Source organism: Filobasidium floriforme (genome assembly GCF_021052385.1).
Source record: "Filobasidium floriforme strain CBS 6241 chromosome Unknown HD553scaffold_23, whole genome shotgun sequence".
In the NCBI taxonomy this organism is placed as follows: Eukaryota; Fungi; Basidiomycota; class Tremellomycetes; order Filobasidiales; family Filobasidiaceae; genus Filobasidium; species Filobasidium floriforme.
The window spans coordinates 380,826-393,116 of NW_025763644.1; the positions used below are offsets into that span (position 1 = coordinate 380,826).

Consider the following 12,291-nt stretch of genomic DNA (forward strand, 5'->3'; position numbering starts at 1 on the left):
GGACGGGTGGGCCGCTTTCGAAGTGTCACGTGATCCGAGTTTATGTTCTCTCTTCTCTCCAAGCAGCCATCGCGCATCTGCATGACGCCACGGACACTGGGCAGACTTGAAAAATGCGTTTTCACAGAGACGCCAGGACAAGGATGGAATTGGTGAAGCGGGAAGGAAAGAAGACACATACAAGAAAGTCTGAATGACTAGCAGTACAAGGTACAACACACTATCAGACGAACACCTCATGCATCCAAGGACCGGTACAGCGTCAATGTCCCGATGCATGAGTCTGAACACTCGAGGGTCCAGCGTCGATCGAGAGCGATCGGTCTCGGTCGGATTGCTCGGGCTTCTCAGGGAATTTGGTATCGTTGCAACTCAAGAACCATTTGTAGTATACGGTCTGGTCTTCTGAGATACTCTTGGAAGCGGCGAGGAAGCGTTCTGCTTCAAGGTCGATCTCCTTCTCAGCGAGATCCGTGAGCGGCTGCTCGTTGTGGCGGGCCCACTTCTCGACCTCTTCGACTGTCTTGTGGCAGTGACTGCGAATCAACAAGATGATCTCGCCTGTCAAGTCATATCTGCATTCAACCATCCCCTTGGTCGCGCTCATGCTCAGGATGATCTCGATTCGATGGGAATTCCCACCTCGCCCAAGCGGATCGACTCCAAGCGACTGATACATGACCCAGTGCGTACCGATGATGGTATCCTTGTAAGGGTAGTCTTGTTTGCTGAGCATAGCTAGAAGGTGACTGGTGAATGACTTGTGCGGGAGAGGAGCTCGTAATTATCGAGTTCTGAAGCCTGCGCTTAGTACCAGCTATCAAGCGCGTTTTCCCTTGCATATATATATACAGAGCTAGGACGAATAGCTTCTGCAAGTATAGGCTCTTTCACACTGCCCCAAAGGGCTTTGATGAACTTCAGCAAGTTCAACTGACCAGAACCTGATCATTTCGCCGTACTTCTCAAAGGGACTGCCACGTGCAGCATGCAAATCTTCCTCTCCGTGTTACAGTGCATCGGAAAGCTAAGGGCTTCTTGCACGGTCACACGAGTCATACGACTCAAGCTCCTTTGTTCTTCTACCGTTAACCAAGGGGGAACCGGGAACGCAACGATTTTCCCTTATGGTCCGGTTGATTCTTCGGTAAAAGAAATGTCGTCGATATCGGCGTCGGCCATCCGTGCGTGCAGGTGACAAAGATTCCTAGGCTTGACGTTTTGAGGGTAAAATAGGCAGTCCGCGCCGTCTTTTTTTTGTTAACAGATTGATATGCACGCAGAACGTCAGTACAGCAACGTAGCGCGGACGGACTGTTCTCCTTTGATTACGCAGGCTTTTTCCCTGAGCTTGAGGCCTGCCAGGTGAGGTGAGAAGCGGGAATGCTCAGGAACAAGCCGTGAACCCATCTTTGTCTTGATTCGAAAACGTGAGTAGATCACCACTATTGTATAGTCTGCATAAAGATGTAATTACAAGATGGTTATTGAAAGGGGATTGCGATGCAAGCAGTATATATATTTTGATGAGAACAACAAGAGCTGTCGACAAAAGAGTGACGATGGCAGGTCTTATTGGCAGTTTGAAACTTGGAACATGGGAAACAAACAGGTGAAGAGTGGTTGTTGTGTTGTCTGGTGAATCACATCACAGAACAATAGGATTCGACACCTGTCTGAGGAAGCGATGATTCCAAATCTCCCCAGTCACTGTCCAGGAGGCTGGACATCTCGTCGCAGAGTAGCTGGATGCCGCCCTCGATGTCTTTGCAATCCGCCGGTTCTTGTTCTTTGAATTCCACGAGTTTTTGGTCGATGATTTCGTGAAACTCATCCAACCAAGCTGAAAGGAGATTGCGATCGTTCTTGGTGCCTTCTTCACCGTCTGGGGCGAGGACCTTCATCTGTTCCTCCCACCCTAAATCTCTGAGCTCTTCGTAGTCCTGCTTGGGAACTTGATGACAGTAGCTCTCGACAGCGACGACTATCTTGACATCGGTGCCGTAAGATCTGCACGCGATTCTCGAAGGCTCTTTTCCTGCCGCAGGAGTCATCCCATCGCCAATGGTCAGAATACGGCGCTCCCAGCGACATTTTTTGTTGTCAACTTCAAAACGGTGAGGACGAGCGGCCATGATCTCTTTGAGTTTGTCTGTAGTGGATTCGAAGAACGGGTTGTGATTGCGGTATGATTCCCCCCCATCTGACTTACCGACCACTGACTTATCTGTGGTCTTGACTCTGACAGACTATATACTACTGGTTGGTATAGGCATCGCTTCCTTTGATCAAGACGATGATATCTTGCGCCACATCATCGTGACTACCCCTTTCATCACGTGCTATCGCGTGAACCAAGCTCGCCTTGATTCGTTACTAGCTTACTAGATACATCGATATGCCGCATTTATTCAAAGCCTTTGATGTCGCAACTTCGCTGATCAGCCGCGCCATAGCTTCTCATCACACAAGGGAGAGACGATGAGCTCGCCATCATGCACGAGACACTGGGCGAAAGAATACATCTTAATGCCTCAACTACGACGCAAGCGTGATCTAACGCCGTTTCACCCGGAAGCAAGCTCCCGCACTCGAATCGAGTCCGATATTCTTCTTCCTGATATCGAAACAATATAGGTTTCTATTTTACATCCACCGCCGACCTTGGACAATCTATTCCCAGCCTTAGCCCTACCATACCCCTCAACTCGCATACTTCCCGCTGAAGCGATCGCTTAATGAGCCGACGTCGCAGCCTCCTTTTCCGCAGCGGAGAACATGGGGGGCTGTATGTCGCATACGAACGCGAACAGGTATCATTGCATGAGTAAGGTGCACGGGATACGGGGTAGACGGTGAAGATGGGACTTACGGGCAAGTTTCGTTCCCACTTGGTTCCGTCCGGGTAGAGGGGCGCTGTCGGGACGAAGGGCGAGGTAAGGAAGACGTCGATTAGCATCGGCATCCAAAAGTCGGTTGAATCAGTTAGATCATGGCAACAGCTCGGAAGCCTTCGTGTCCTTGCCCCAGAAGCGCATCACCCAGCTGGCGTCAACAAGTGAGACAGACGAGCGGAGGAGTTCGAAGCGTTCTGGGCTTCTCGAAAAATCTCTCCGTCGGCTTGTATATTTCCAGCCAATTCGGTACCAAGGTGACTGATCCCGCCTTGTCGTATGAGAAACCAGTGATGCATCGACTCGGCGATCATCCCTCCAAGTCGACGACCCGTACCCTACCCCGTGTGATCCCCGTCGCTCAGAACAAGCTTTTCGCTGTCATGAGGTCATGCCACCAGGCCACCTCCTACTGCACATCCCACGAGACCTTTCGTGGCGTCCGCCATCTTCCGTCAGCCCTGGCGGATCGTCTTTCGGCTCGCCAGACGCCCAGCTTCACGCCAGTCCCCTGCCCCGCCTCCCTAGAACCATAACCTTTCCCCTTGAAGGCTCAGAGCCACCCCATCCCCAAGTTCTTCGCAAGCAAAACAAGTATCGAGCAGCGAGTAACCTCAGCCTTCAACTCACGTCGGTAAGGATCCGGGTGTTGAGTTCGTTGCAGCTCGGCCTCTGCTTTTTCGAAGAGGGTAGCCAGGGCTCGAGGATCGGTCACATTGCTAAACCATTCGTGAGAGGTTCCGGTGTTGTCAGGTCGACGAGAAGAGAGGATGGATTGTCCATGTTGTGAAGATGAATCGATTCAAAGGATGATATGTCGATGAGAAGGTGAAGATGACGCAGATGAAGGAGATAGAGGTGTCAAGGTGATAGCCCCATTGTGGGTAAATCGCGGCCAGCGCGTTGTTTCCAGAATTTCGTGAGCAAGTGTACGTGTCGAGGACGTGTATCGTTGTCATGGCCAGAAGGCAAAGCCAGAGTAGTGGATAGCAGAAGGCGATAATTGATTCAGGTAGGAGAGATGAGAGAAAGCAGCAGTCAAAAACGGGTGATCAGCACTGCTACCTCGACAGCGAGAAGCGTAACCTCTGCGCCGGGACTCACCGGTTTCTCTCAAACTCGGCCCTGATCTCGATCGCCTTGTTCCTCCAAAGATCTCGCCTGATGTACCAATTGAGCGAGTTGACGAGAGATCGCTTGTACAACGATTTAACGTAGAGCCTGACATCGTTCGGACGTCGAATCAGACCCGGTCTTCAGTGATCTTCGTGCACTGAGAGGCTCACCTGTGCGCGCTGGTGAAGGAAGGAGCTACGCCGGACATGTTGCAGAGTGGTCTAGTAGGTTTTGAAGCTGCAGTGCTGCGAAGAGATGCCAGTCGAATACAACGATAATCAAGAACCATATGGGTCGCCCAGAAAGAGACCTGAGGGGTTAGGTCGAGCTTAAAGTGGTACTTTTCCCCCGAGACCCGCCGAATTACGTAATGACAATATGAAGCTGAATCTAATCTTCGTCGACTAAGTGGTCGTCAAAGCAGAACAAAGGAACCGGATCTTGGTTTGATACAACGTCATCTCAATCGTAAGCTATATGACATCAGTCCAGCGGACACAGAGAATGCTATCGGCGGTAATCATTTGCAGATCTTGTAGCGATGTGAAAGTTGAAATCGAATACCCCATGTCATGGCCCAGATGTAGGGGTCATTCTCGCCACCTGGACCTCGCCCAGAGACTTCTCGACGGCCTCGAGCAAGACCTCGGCATGAGCCTCTCCAAACGTCAACATCGGTCTCAACCTGACCGACAAATCCCCACAAGGTCCCATCTGGACCCCGTTCTTGCGCATCGTTCCCGCAAACAAGTCCCTTGTCTTGGCATCATGGAAATCCCAGGCGATGAACGTCCCCATCCCCTTGCCTCGGAGGTTCTTGACGACATCCTTGTGCTCCTTGAACATGTCGTCCAGGCGTGAGTACAGCTTGTCGCCCGTCTCGGCCGTGTGCCGGACCAGATCGTGTTCTTGGATCACGTCGATGATCTTGTTGGCCTGCATTGCTCGCATGGGGTCGCCCTGTCGAATTGCAATAGAGTTAGCCGTCAATGCCTATGACCCATTCCAGATACCATAGCTCACCATCCACGTGTTGTAGTTCCTGTACGGCGCGTTTGGCGTCGTCTCTGCCTTGTGATAGAATCCAGCAGCCTGCATCTTCTTGCTAAACGTGACGAAGTCCGGCTCCTCCCCCTTCGAGAGCCCCCACTTTTCGTGCGCCCAGAACGATCCCGTGGCCCCGACACCGGTCTGTACCTCGTCGACGATAAAGAACGCTCCGTGTTTCTTGGCGATCGAACGGATCTGTCGGAAAAAGTCGTGCGAGGCGTGTTTGTCGCCTCCTTCCGAGAGGACCGGTTCGACGATGACGGCCGCGATGGGTTTCGTCGTTTTGCTGTCAAAGTTCACGTTCGTCAACCCAGCTGATCTCAGGCTTAACCAGGTTCACGACGTACCTCTCGATCAAGATCTTCTCGTAAAACTCTAAACACCTCTTTTCCTCCTGCTCGTTCGCCTCGACGTTCTCCTCGAGCGGGTACTTTAGCTGCGGGAAATCCGCTCCGGGCCAATCGTACGCCGGAATGTCCAGCTAACAGCATGACAGCTCAGCCTGCCCTGCTGTCAAAGGATACCATCTTTAGGAGCGTCGTGCCCACCTTGTGAATCGCCTTGCTCCTAGTCGCGCTCAGACTCCCCAACATCCTCCCGTGAAACCCGCTCTTGAAGCTCAGAATCGCCAGCTGAGGGCTTCCGGGAGCCTTGTTGTCCATGCACGAGTCTGAGATGGTGTCGTCATCAGGTCAAGCGACAATGCGGGGTTTGGAGCAATGACCGAGGATACGAGGTGTGCAATGTGAAACGCGAGAACAGTCAGCCCGTGCAAAGGTCCAGAAGAGTCGAGTATGAATCGGGACTGACCGATCTCCTCCTGCGTGAACGCCTGATTATCCCCCCTTTCCCTCGCTCGGTAAGCCATGAAGGCCGCCTTGAAGGCGTTTTCTGTCCAGATGAGAATGGATCAGGTCTACCGCCTCGTCTCGCCCTCTTCTCCTTCGCACTGCGCTCTATCCACGGTATCGTCCAAAGGAAATCCCTAACGCACCATTCGCACTACTCCCACAAAGCGTCGTCACCAACCTCCCGTCCTCCCCCTTGAACCCCCTCGGCGCGACCCTCCTCAACCCTTCCAACAACCCCTCCCACTCTACAGGCGGGAAACTGCCCAACGCCGGCCTATTCACCGCGGCGCATTTCCACTCTTCCGTCCCGGCGAGCTCTAGTAGAGGAGGAGCGTTGTACCCCAAGGCGATCGAGGAGATCTGAGCGAAGACGTCCAGGAGGGTGTTGTTGTCGGCGTCGAGGATGTAGTTGCCAGAGGATTTGGGGTAGGAGATGAGCAGGGTGTGGGTGCGGTTATCTTGGTGCGCAGAGATAGCTGTCGACTGGGTTTTCGAGAAGGTGGCGGTGTCATGAGGTGGTGGTGATTCAATTGTTCGGAGAGGTTTCGAGTATGACGGTCGAGATGGGTAGACATGAGTACGAGCCGAGCAGGACAGGTAGTGATATTTGCAACAAGGTCAGCTTTTTGACAATCGCAACGCCAGCAAATTACGCCACGAAAACGTAGGGAAAAGGCTTTACTCACCATCTCCCGACCCTTTGGCCCCGGAACGGCCTCGGTCTTGACATCAGGCTTGGTAGGTTCGTTCGGAAAGATGTCTCTCGACGAGAACCACCGGCTTACTGCCCGATTCGATCTCAACACCGTCGGGGGATGAGATGCCTTGGCAATCCTGGTTCGGGACAGGGTCAAGCTGAATCTGAGAAAGTGGGTTGACATCCTTTGGACGAGTTGGGAAGTCGCACTACGTCGTGTCGTTGGCGGGTGCTGATTCTAGGTCGCGATGTATGGATGTCCTATCGCCTATGGTCGCCAGCTGCGACGATCTAGCACGATATGGATGTAGCCTCTGAACCTATCGAACCTACCAGCTACCAATAGCTATATGCACTATATGGTCATCTCTTCTAGCTTCTAGGTGGAATGTGCATCCTGACCGCTCCGTTATCGGGTCCGACAAGAGTAGATCGAGGTCATGTGACTCCCCCGTACCCCGTATCTTGGATACACAACCTCGGCTATACCCCGCCACCGGCGTTCCCTCCCCTTTTCATTTCTAGCGATTTGGAAATTTCGAACCAACAGGGGGAAAACGCGACGGATTCAAACGGTACCAAGAGCCCCGGAGAAGCGGGCGTTAGACAACTTGAGCTTGACACAGTCGTTGTTACATGCTGCATGTTGATTTGGGAAAAGTTTGCCTGACACTCGTGCCTCGTTGCATCTCGTTTGTAAGGTCAGAAATTCAGGAAAGTAAAACACCGCCAAATTCATGTAAAAGCGCCCGCATTTTCCCCCGTTTTCCTGTATTTTCCGATCAAACGCGTGGGACTTCTAGTTTCATGAAAATACGCGTTTTCTCGGTTATGTCGGGTGATCAACCCCCACATCTTCGGCCGATGGACACCGTGTGAGGGGAGGTGCGTCAAGTGATCCAAGAGGGGGCAGGGAGGTCGATACAAGTACTACGCAACAAGCAACTAGCCAATACATAACAAAGTTTAAAGTGTGCAACTGTCAACGCAGGCAGATCAAACATATTTGCATCTTGAGCAAGTACCTCTTGCCGAACGTACAGGGGTGTAGACATCCACATCAGCTGGATCGAGCGCAGAGATTTTGTCGATAAACCACCACCGGTTATAAAACCACTGCCAACAGGGGGACTGCGTTACCAACATCGAATCGCAAACTTCTAAGTCGAACATCCGACAAACATGCTCATCAAACGCCCGCCTACCATCCTCCGTTCGAACATCAGCTCGATAAGGAGCGCATCCAACATCGCTCAGACGAAAGCGGCTGCCCAACAGGCTGCCGGGTGGAAGGGGACCCGGACGGATGGCGGGGAGACGAAGCATTATATCGGTGGGGAGTGGGTCGAGGTCGGAGAAAGTGGGGCAGAGAAGTGGTTCGACGTCAAGGATCCCGTGAGTCGCGAGTCGTCTGCTCATATAGGTACTCTTTAACCCGTATCCCATATACTAATGACGATAATATTTATTGTTATGCTCGAAACGCTCAATAGTCCACCCAACAAGTCCTCACCCGCGTCCCTCAGCCGCCCCGTTCTCTCTTGACCCAAACGGTGGACAAGGCGCAAGAAGCGTTCGAGAGTTGGAAGTTGACGAGCTTGTTGAGTAGGCAGGGGATCTTGCTCAAGTGAGTCGCTCAGATGGGGAGAGAGAAAGGCATAGGAGCTGGAGAGCTGATCCGGGTAATCGCCTTGTCCTCCCTCTATCCTTATCTCCGCTTCCTTTTCCCTCTTCCTCCTCTGGTCTAACCTGCCCGTCGCTCCTCGCCTTTCGCTCACAATCTCGACAGGTACCAAGCTCTCATCCGTAAACACCACGACGACCTCGCCCAATCCATCGTTCTCGAACAAGGCAAGACTTTCGCCGACGCCAAGGGCGACGTCCTCCGAGGCCTCCAGGTCGTGGACTCGATGTGTGCTCTGCCGCAGATGTTGACGGGCGACAAGCTGGAGGTCTCGACGGATATGGATACGTATGTCAGGAGGAGCCCGTTGGGGGTCGGAGCGGCGATCTGTCCGTGAGTGCAAGTGTAGGCGTTGTGGTGTTCATCATCTCGAAGTTGACGACGGGGAGGTTTCACTAGTTTCAACTTCCCTGCGATGATCCCGTTGTGGACTCTGCCGATCGCCATCGGGACGGGAAACACCCTCCTCATCAAACCCTCCGAGCGCGACCCAGGCGCCGCCGCCATGCTCGTCGAGTTGGCCTCTATGGCCGGCGTCCCCTCCGGCGTCGTCTCCCTCGTCCACGGTGGTCCCGAGACCGTCAACTTCTTGTGCGACGACCCTCGTATCAAAGCCATCTCCTTTGTCGGATCCGACGTGGCCGGGAAACACATCTGGGACCGGGCTGGCAAGAACGGGAAACGCGTCCAAGCCAACCTGGGAGCCAAGAACCATGCCATCTTGATGCCGGATGCGAACAAGGAACAGGCGTTGAATGCCATCGCCGGAGCGGCGTTCGGGGCAGCAGGACAGAGGTGCATGGCCTTGAGCGTTTTGATCACGGTGGGGGATAGCAAGGAATGGGTACAAGAGCTCATCACTAGGGCCAAGGGTTTGAAGGTCGGTAACGGTTTCGACGAGGGTATCGACCTGTGAGTTCGGGCCGCCTCTCTACCTGTTCCAACTGCTCTCTTACGTCCTCGCTTCAACCTTCACAGCGGCCCGGTCATCTCGCCCGCGGCCAAGAACAAGATCGAAGGCCTGATCGCGTCGTGCGAGGAAGAGGGCGGCAAGATCTTGCTGGATGGTCGTGGTCACAAGGTGGATGGGTATCCGCAGGGCAACTGGGTCGGTCCCACCGTGCTCGAAGCCAAGGAGGGCATGAAGTGTCACGAGTGAGTGCATTAGCCTCGAAATGTCGATAAGCGAGCTCGTCAAGCTGACCACGTCCGACCTCGTCTCCCTTAGGACCGAGATCTTTGGCCCAGTGCTCACGGTCCTCCATGCCGAGACGCTCCAAGAAGCCATCGAGCTCGTCAACCGAAACATGTACGGCAACGGTTCCTCGATCTTTACCAACTCGGGAGCCACGGCCAGGGTGTTTGAACGGACCATCCAAGCCGGTCAGATCGGGATCAACGTGCCCATCCCGGTCCCGCTTCCGATGTTCAGTTGGAGCGGGAACAAGGGGAGCGTGCTGGGTGGGCATAGTCTGTATGGAAAGCTGTGAGTGTCCCCAAGCATGAATGTTTCACTATTATCGAACTGCGCTGACGTGCCGCCTTCCATCCTGTGACGCTGCAGGGGAGTCGAATTCTGGACCCAAAACCAGACGGTCACTTCCCTCTGGAAACAAGAGGACGCGCTCAACACCCGGGCCGATGTCTCGATGCCGACGATGCGATGAGAAGCCTTTTGGAACTTTGTTGAAGTATGCGTTCAGGGACGACGGAACTGATGTAGGAAGAAAAGACCAAGAAAGCAGGAACGGAAGCGAGAAAACAAGAGCGAAAACCAGATTGTATCAGTGCACCAAGCAAAGAATGGTCCGAATGTGTACGTGCGGGAAATACACCTTTAGTCATCGAAACATGCGGTTATCAGCTTGGGGGATAAAGGAGAACAGGGCAGACTCATGTTTGACCGGTCCTGCTTGTTGCTCCTATCCACATGTTGTTGACCACAACCTATGCGACTCGACTCGACCTATTAGCTATCAGTGATCTCGGACGACATTTCCCCGCGAGTTCGGAATCTCGGTCTAATCAATGAGCCGTGGGTGGGTTGACCGGGTGGGGCGAGGCGGGGCGGGTCACAGCGAGATAGGGGTAGGTAAACTACTCCATGACCCATATCAACAATAATACTGTACTCTGCACCATCTATACATACGACTGCTCATCTCTATCACAACAGACGCATACCATCGACAGTCTTATTTACTTACACCATGTCCTACGACGCATCCCCTAATGCATCCACGTCCGCCGGACCTGGCATGAAGAGCAAGGCCTTCCTCAAGAATGCCTTGGATGCGGGCAAGCCGGGTATCGGCATGTGGTTGACGTGAGATTGAGATGGATCGCCTCTCGCTGAAGATGTCACTTACTGATGTACGTGTCCGGACTCATAGAATGCGAGGCTCTTTCTTGGCCCACACGTTGGCTACAGTCCCAGGATTCAACTGGTTGTTGGTCGACGCCGAACACGGTCAGATCACCGACTCAGACATCTACGACGTATGTGTACTGGCTCCCAGCAAACCGGTTCGAATGGATTTTAGGGCGGAACACTTCGCTGATGATGTCAACCTCTTCTCCATATGCCAGCTCTGTAACACAATCACTAACCGAGGCATCAGCCCGATCGTCAGGATCCCGTCGGATGAGAGCTGGATGATCAAGCGTGCTCTCGACTCGGGAGCGTCCGGTATCATGACCCCCATGTGCCATACTGCTGTGAGATCAGAGTCTCGTTCACATATCTATAAACCTCAATACTGACCATCCGACCTGCACCGTGCCGCAGGACGCCGCTCGAGCCATCGTGGCTTCCAGCAAGTTCGCCCCTCAAGGCACCCGAGGCTGTGGCTCCCCCTTCACGCATACAGTGTTCTCCATCCCGGCCCGAACTTATGAGCTGGAATGCAACAACAACCTACTCGTCATCGTTCAGATTGAATCCCGCTCTGGTGTAGAAAACGTCCAGGACATCGCTGCCGTCGATGGGGTGGACGTGCTCTTTGTCGGTCCGTTCGATCTGGCCAAGAGCATGGACATCGAGTTTGGAGGGAAAGAGCACGAGGATGCGATCGCCAAGACTCTGAAGGCTTGCAAGGATAACAAGAAGTATGCTGCCATCTTCTGTAAGTCGACGCTTGAAGTCTTTTCTCCTGCATGAGACGCCCGGCTGATCATCAACTTTGCTGTGGGTCCGGCTCGGCTTCGACGGGAAACACACAGGCTCATCTGGCGAGATCGCCAAGAAGCGTCTGGATCAAGGTTTCGACATGGTCTCGATCTGCACCGATACCGGATCGCTCGTCAAGGAATGCACCGCGCAGGTGCAGATCACTCTTGGTCAGTAAGCGCGGTAAGATTGGAAGTGGAGACTGCTTTGACGGTAGCGCAAGACACGCTCGAATATGAGGGATCTCGAAAATAGGATCATTTGTAAGAATGTCATATTAGGTGACTTAAGGAACGGTAGGAAATGCCCGGATTCATTGCTCGTTATGACTGCGATGCAATACCCGTGTCAAAGGGACCAATGACACAGCTTTCTGTCGCATCTATGCAAATATCTTCACCCGTTGACTTCTCGTTCCCAAGCTTGCGAGGCAATCATATTGGCGTCACCGAAGATCTGCATGCTTCTGGCCCTCTACGCGAGCACATACAGTACATCGCCCGCTTAGGCCGCCTACCTTCTCCATCAAAGTTAAAAAGTCGTTGATAATAGGGGGTTTCAAATCTGGCAGGTTGGCCCGCGCGGCAGGTTGAAGATTTATTACGTCACAACCTGCCAAACATGAGTCCCCCTGTCGGTTTTCGCGTGAGAAACGGTGGAGCTTTTCGGCGACTAGTTACTTCCGGATTTCGGATGCTTATGACGTTATCGGAAGTAAATTATGACGTAAAATCTTCTACATGGACATGAAAACACGAACATCTCCGCTTTCTCGGCCCCAATCGCCGAGACTCGCGTTCGACTGCCTCTAAGTTGATTCACTTACTTAC

General features: G+C 53.2%; 5 protein-coding genes across 5 annotated transcripts; 2 read left to right on the forward strand and 3 right to left on the reverse strand.

The window, feature by feature from the left end:
- Nucleotides 1-262: 262 nt before the first annotated feature.
- Nucleotides 263-2,135, reverse strand: HD553DRAFT_326285 (uncharacterized protein; the record flags this gene model as incomplete). The annotated part of the gene is made up of 4 exons (XM_046181682.1): nucleotides 263-749; nucleotides 939-974; nucleotides 1,316-1,457; nucleotides 1,673-2,135. The coding sequence occupies 4 exons, from the start codon at nucleotides 2,133-2,135 to the stop codon at nucleotides 263-265; spliced, it is 1,128 nt and encodes a 375-aa protein (XP_046033731.1).
- Nucleotides 2,136-2,514: 379 nt separating this feature from the next.
- Nucleotides 2,515-4,253, reverse strand: HD553DRAFT_318037 (uncharacterized protein). Its single transcript, XM_046180824.1, has 5 exons — nucleotides 4,181-4,253; nucleotides 3,999-4,115; nucleotides 3,525-3,613; nucleotides 2,873-2,916; nucleotides 2,515-2,786 (listed from the first exon to the last, which is right to left on the reverse strand). Exons 1-5 carry the CDS (start codon nucleotides 4,216-4,218, stop codon nucleotides 2,736-2,738), a joined length of 339 nt encoding a protein of 112 aa, XP_046033732.1. The 5' UTR covers nucleotides 4,219-4,253; the 3' UTR covers nucleotides 2,515-2,735.
- A 129-nt stretch (nucleotides 4,254-4,382) lies between these two features.
- On the reverse strand, nucleotides 4,383-7,011 carry HD553DRAFT_318040 (putative 4-aminobutyrate aminotransferase). The gene is made up of 7 exons (XM_046180825.1): nucleotides 6,598-7,011; nucleotides 6,055-6,394; nucleotides 5,871-5,951; nucleotides 5,609-5,730; nucleotides 5,408-5,541; nucleotides 5,034-5,346; nucleotides 4,383-4,970 (listed from the first exon to the last, which is right to left on the reverse strand). The coding sequence occupies exons 1-7, from the start codon at nucleotides 6,790-6,792 to the stop codon at nucleotides 4,581-4,583; spliced, it is 1,575 nt and encodes a 524-aa protein (XP_046033733.1). The 5' UTR covers nucleotides 6,793-7,011; the 3' UTR covers nucleotides 4,383-4,580.
- Nucleotides 7,012-7,562: 551 nt separating this feature from the next.
- On the forward strand, nucleotides 7,563-10,347 carry HD553DRAFT_288727 (methylmalonate-semialdehyde dehydrogenase). Its single transcript, XM_046178306.1, has 7 exons — nucleotides 7,563-8,003; nucleotides 8,102-8,235; nucleotides 8,398-8,625; nucleotides 8,692-9,204; nucleotides 9,271-9,447; nucleotides 9,521-9,778; nucleotides 9,857-10,347. Exons 1-7 carry the CDS (start codon nucleotides 7,791-7,793, stop codon nucleotides 9,957-9,959), a joined length of 1,626 nt encoding a protein of 541 aa, XP_046033734.1. The 5' UTR covers nucleotides 7,563-7,790; the 3' UTR covers nucleotides 9,960-10,347.
- Nucleotides 10,348-10,550: 203 nt separating this feature from the next.
- HD553DRAFT_276658 (Pyruvate/Phosphoenolpyruvate kinase-like domain-containing protein) lies at nucleotides 10,551-11,639 on the forward strand (the record flags this gene model as incomplete). The annotated part of the gene is made up of 5 exons (XM_046177966.1): nucleotides 10,551-10,618; nucleotides 10,686-10,791; nucleotides 10,882-11,010; nucleotides 11,081-11,417; nucleotides 11,515-11,639. The coding sequence occupies 5 exons, from the start codon at nucleotides 10,551-10,553 to the stop codon at nucleotides 11,637-11,639; spliced, it is 765 nt and encodes a 254-aa protein (XP_046033735.1).
- Nucleotides 11,640-12,291: the final 652 nt, after the last annotated feature.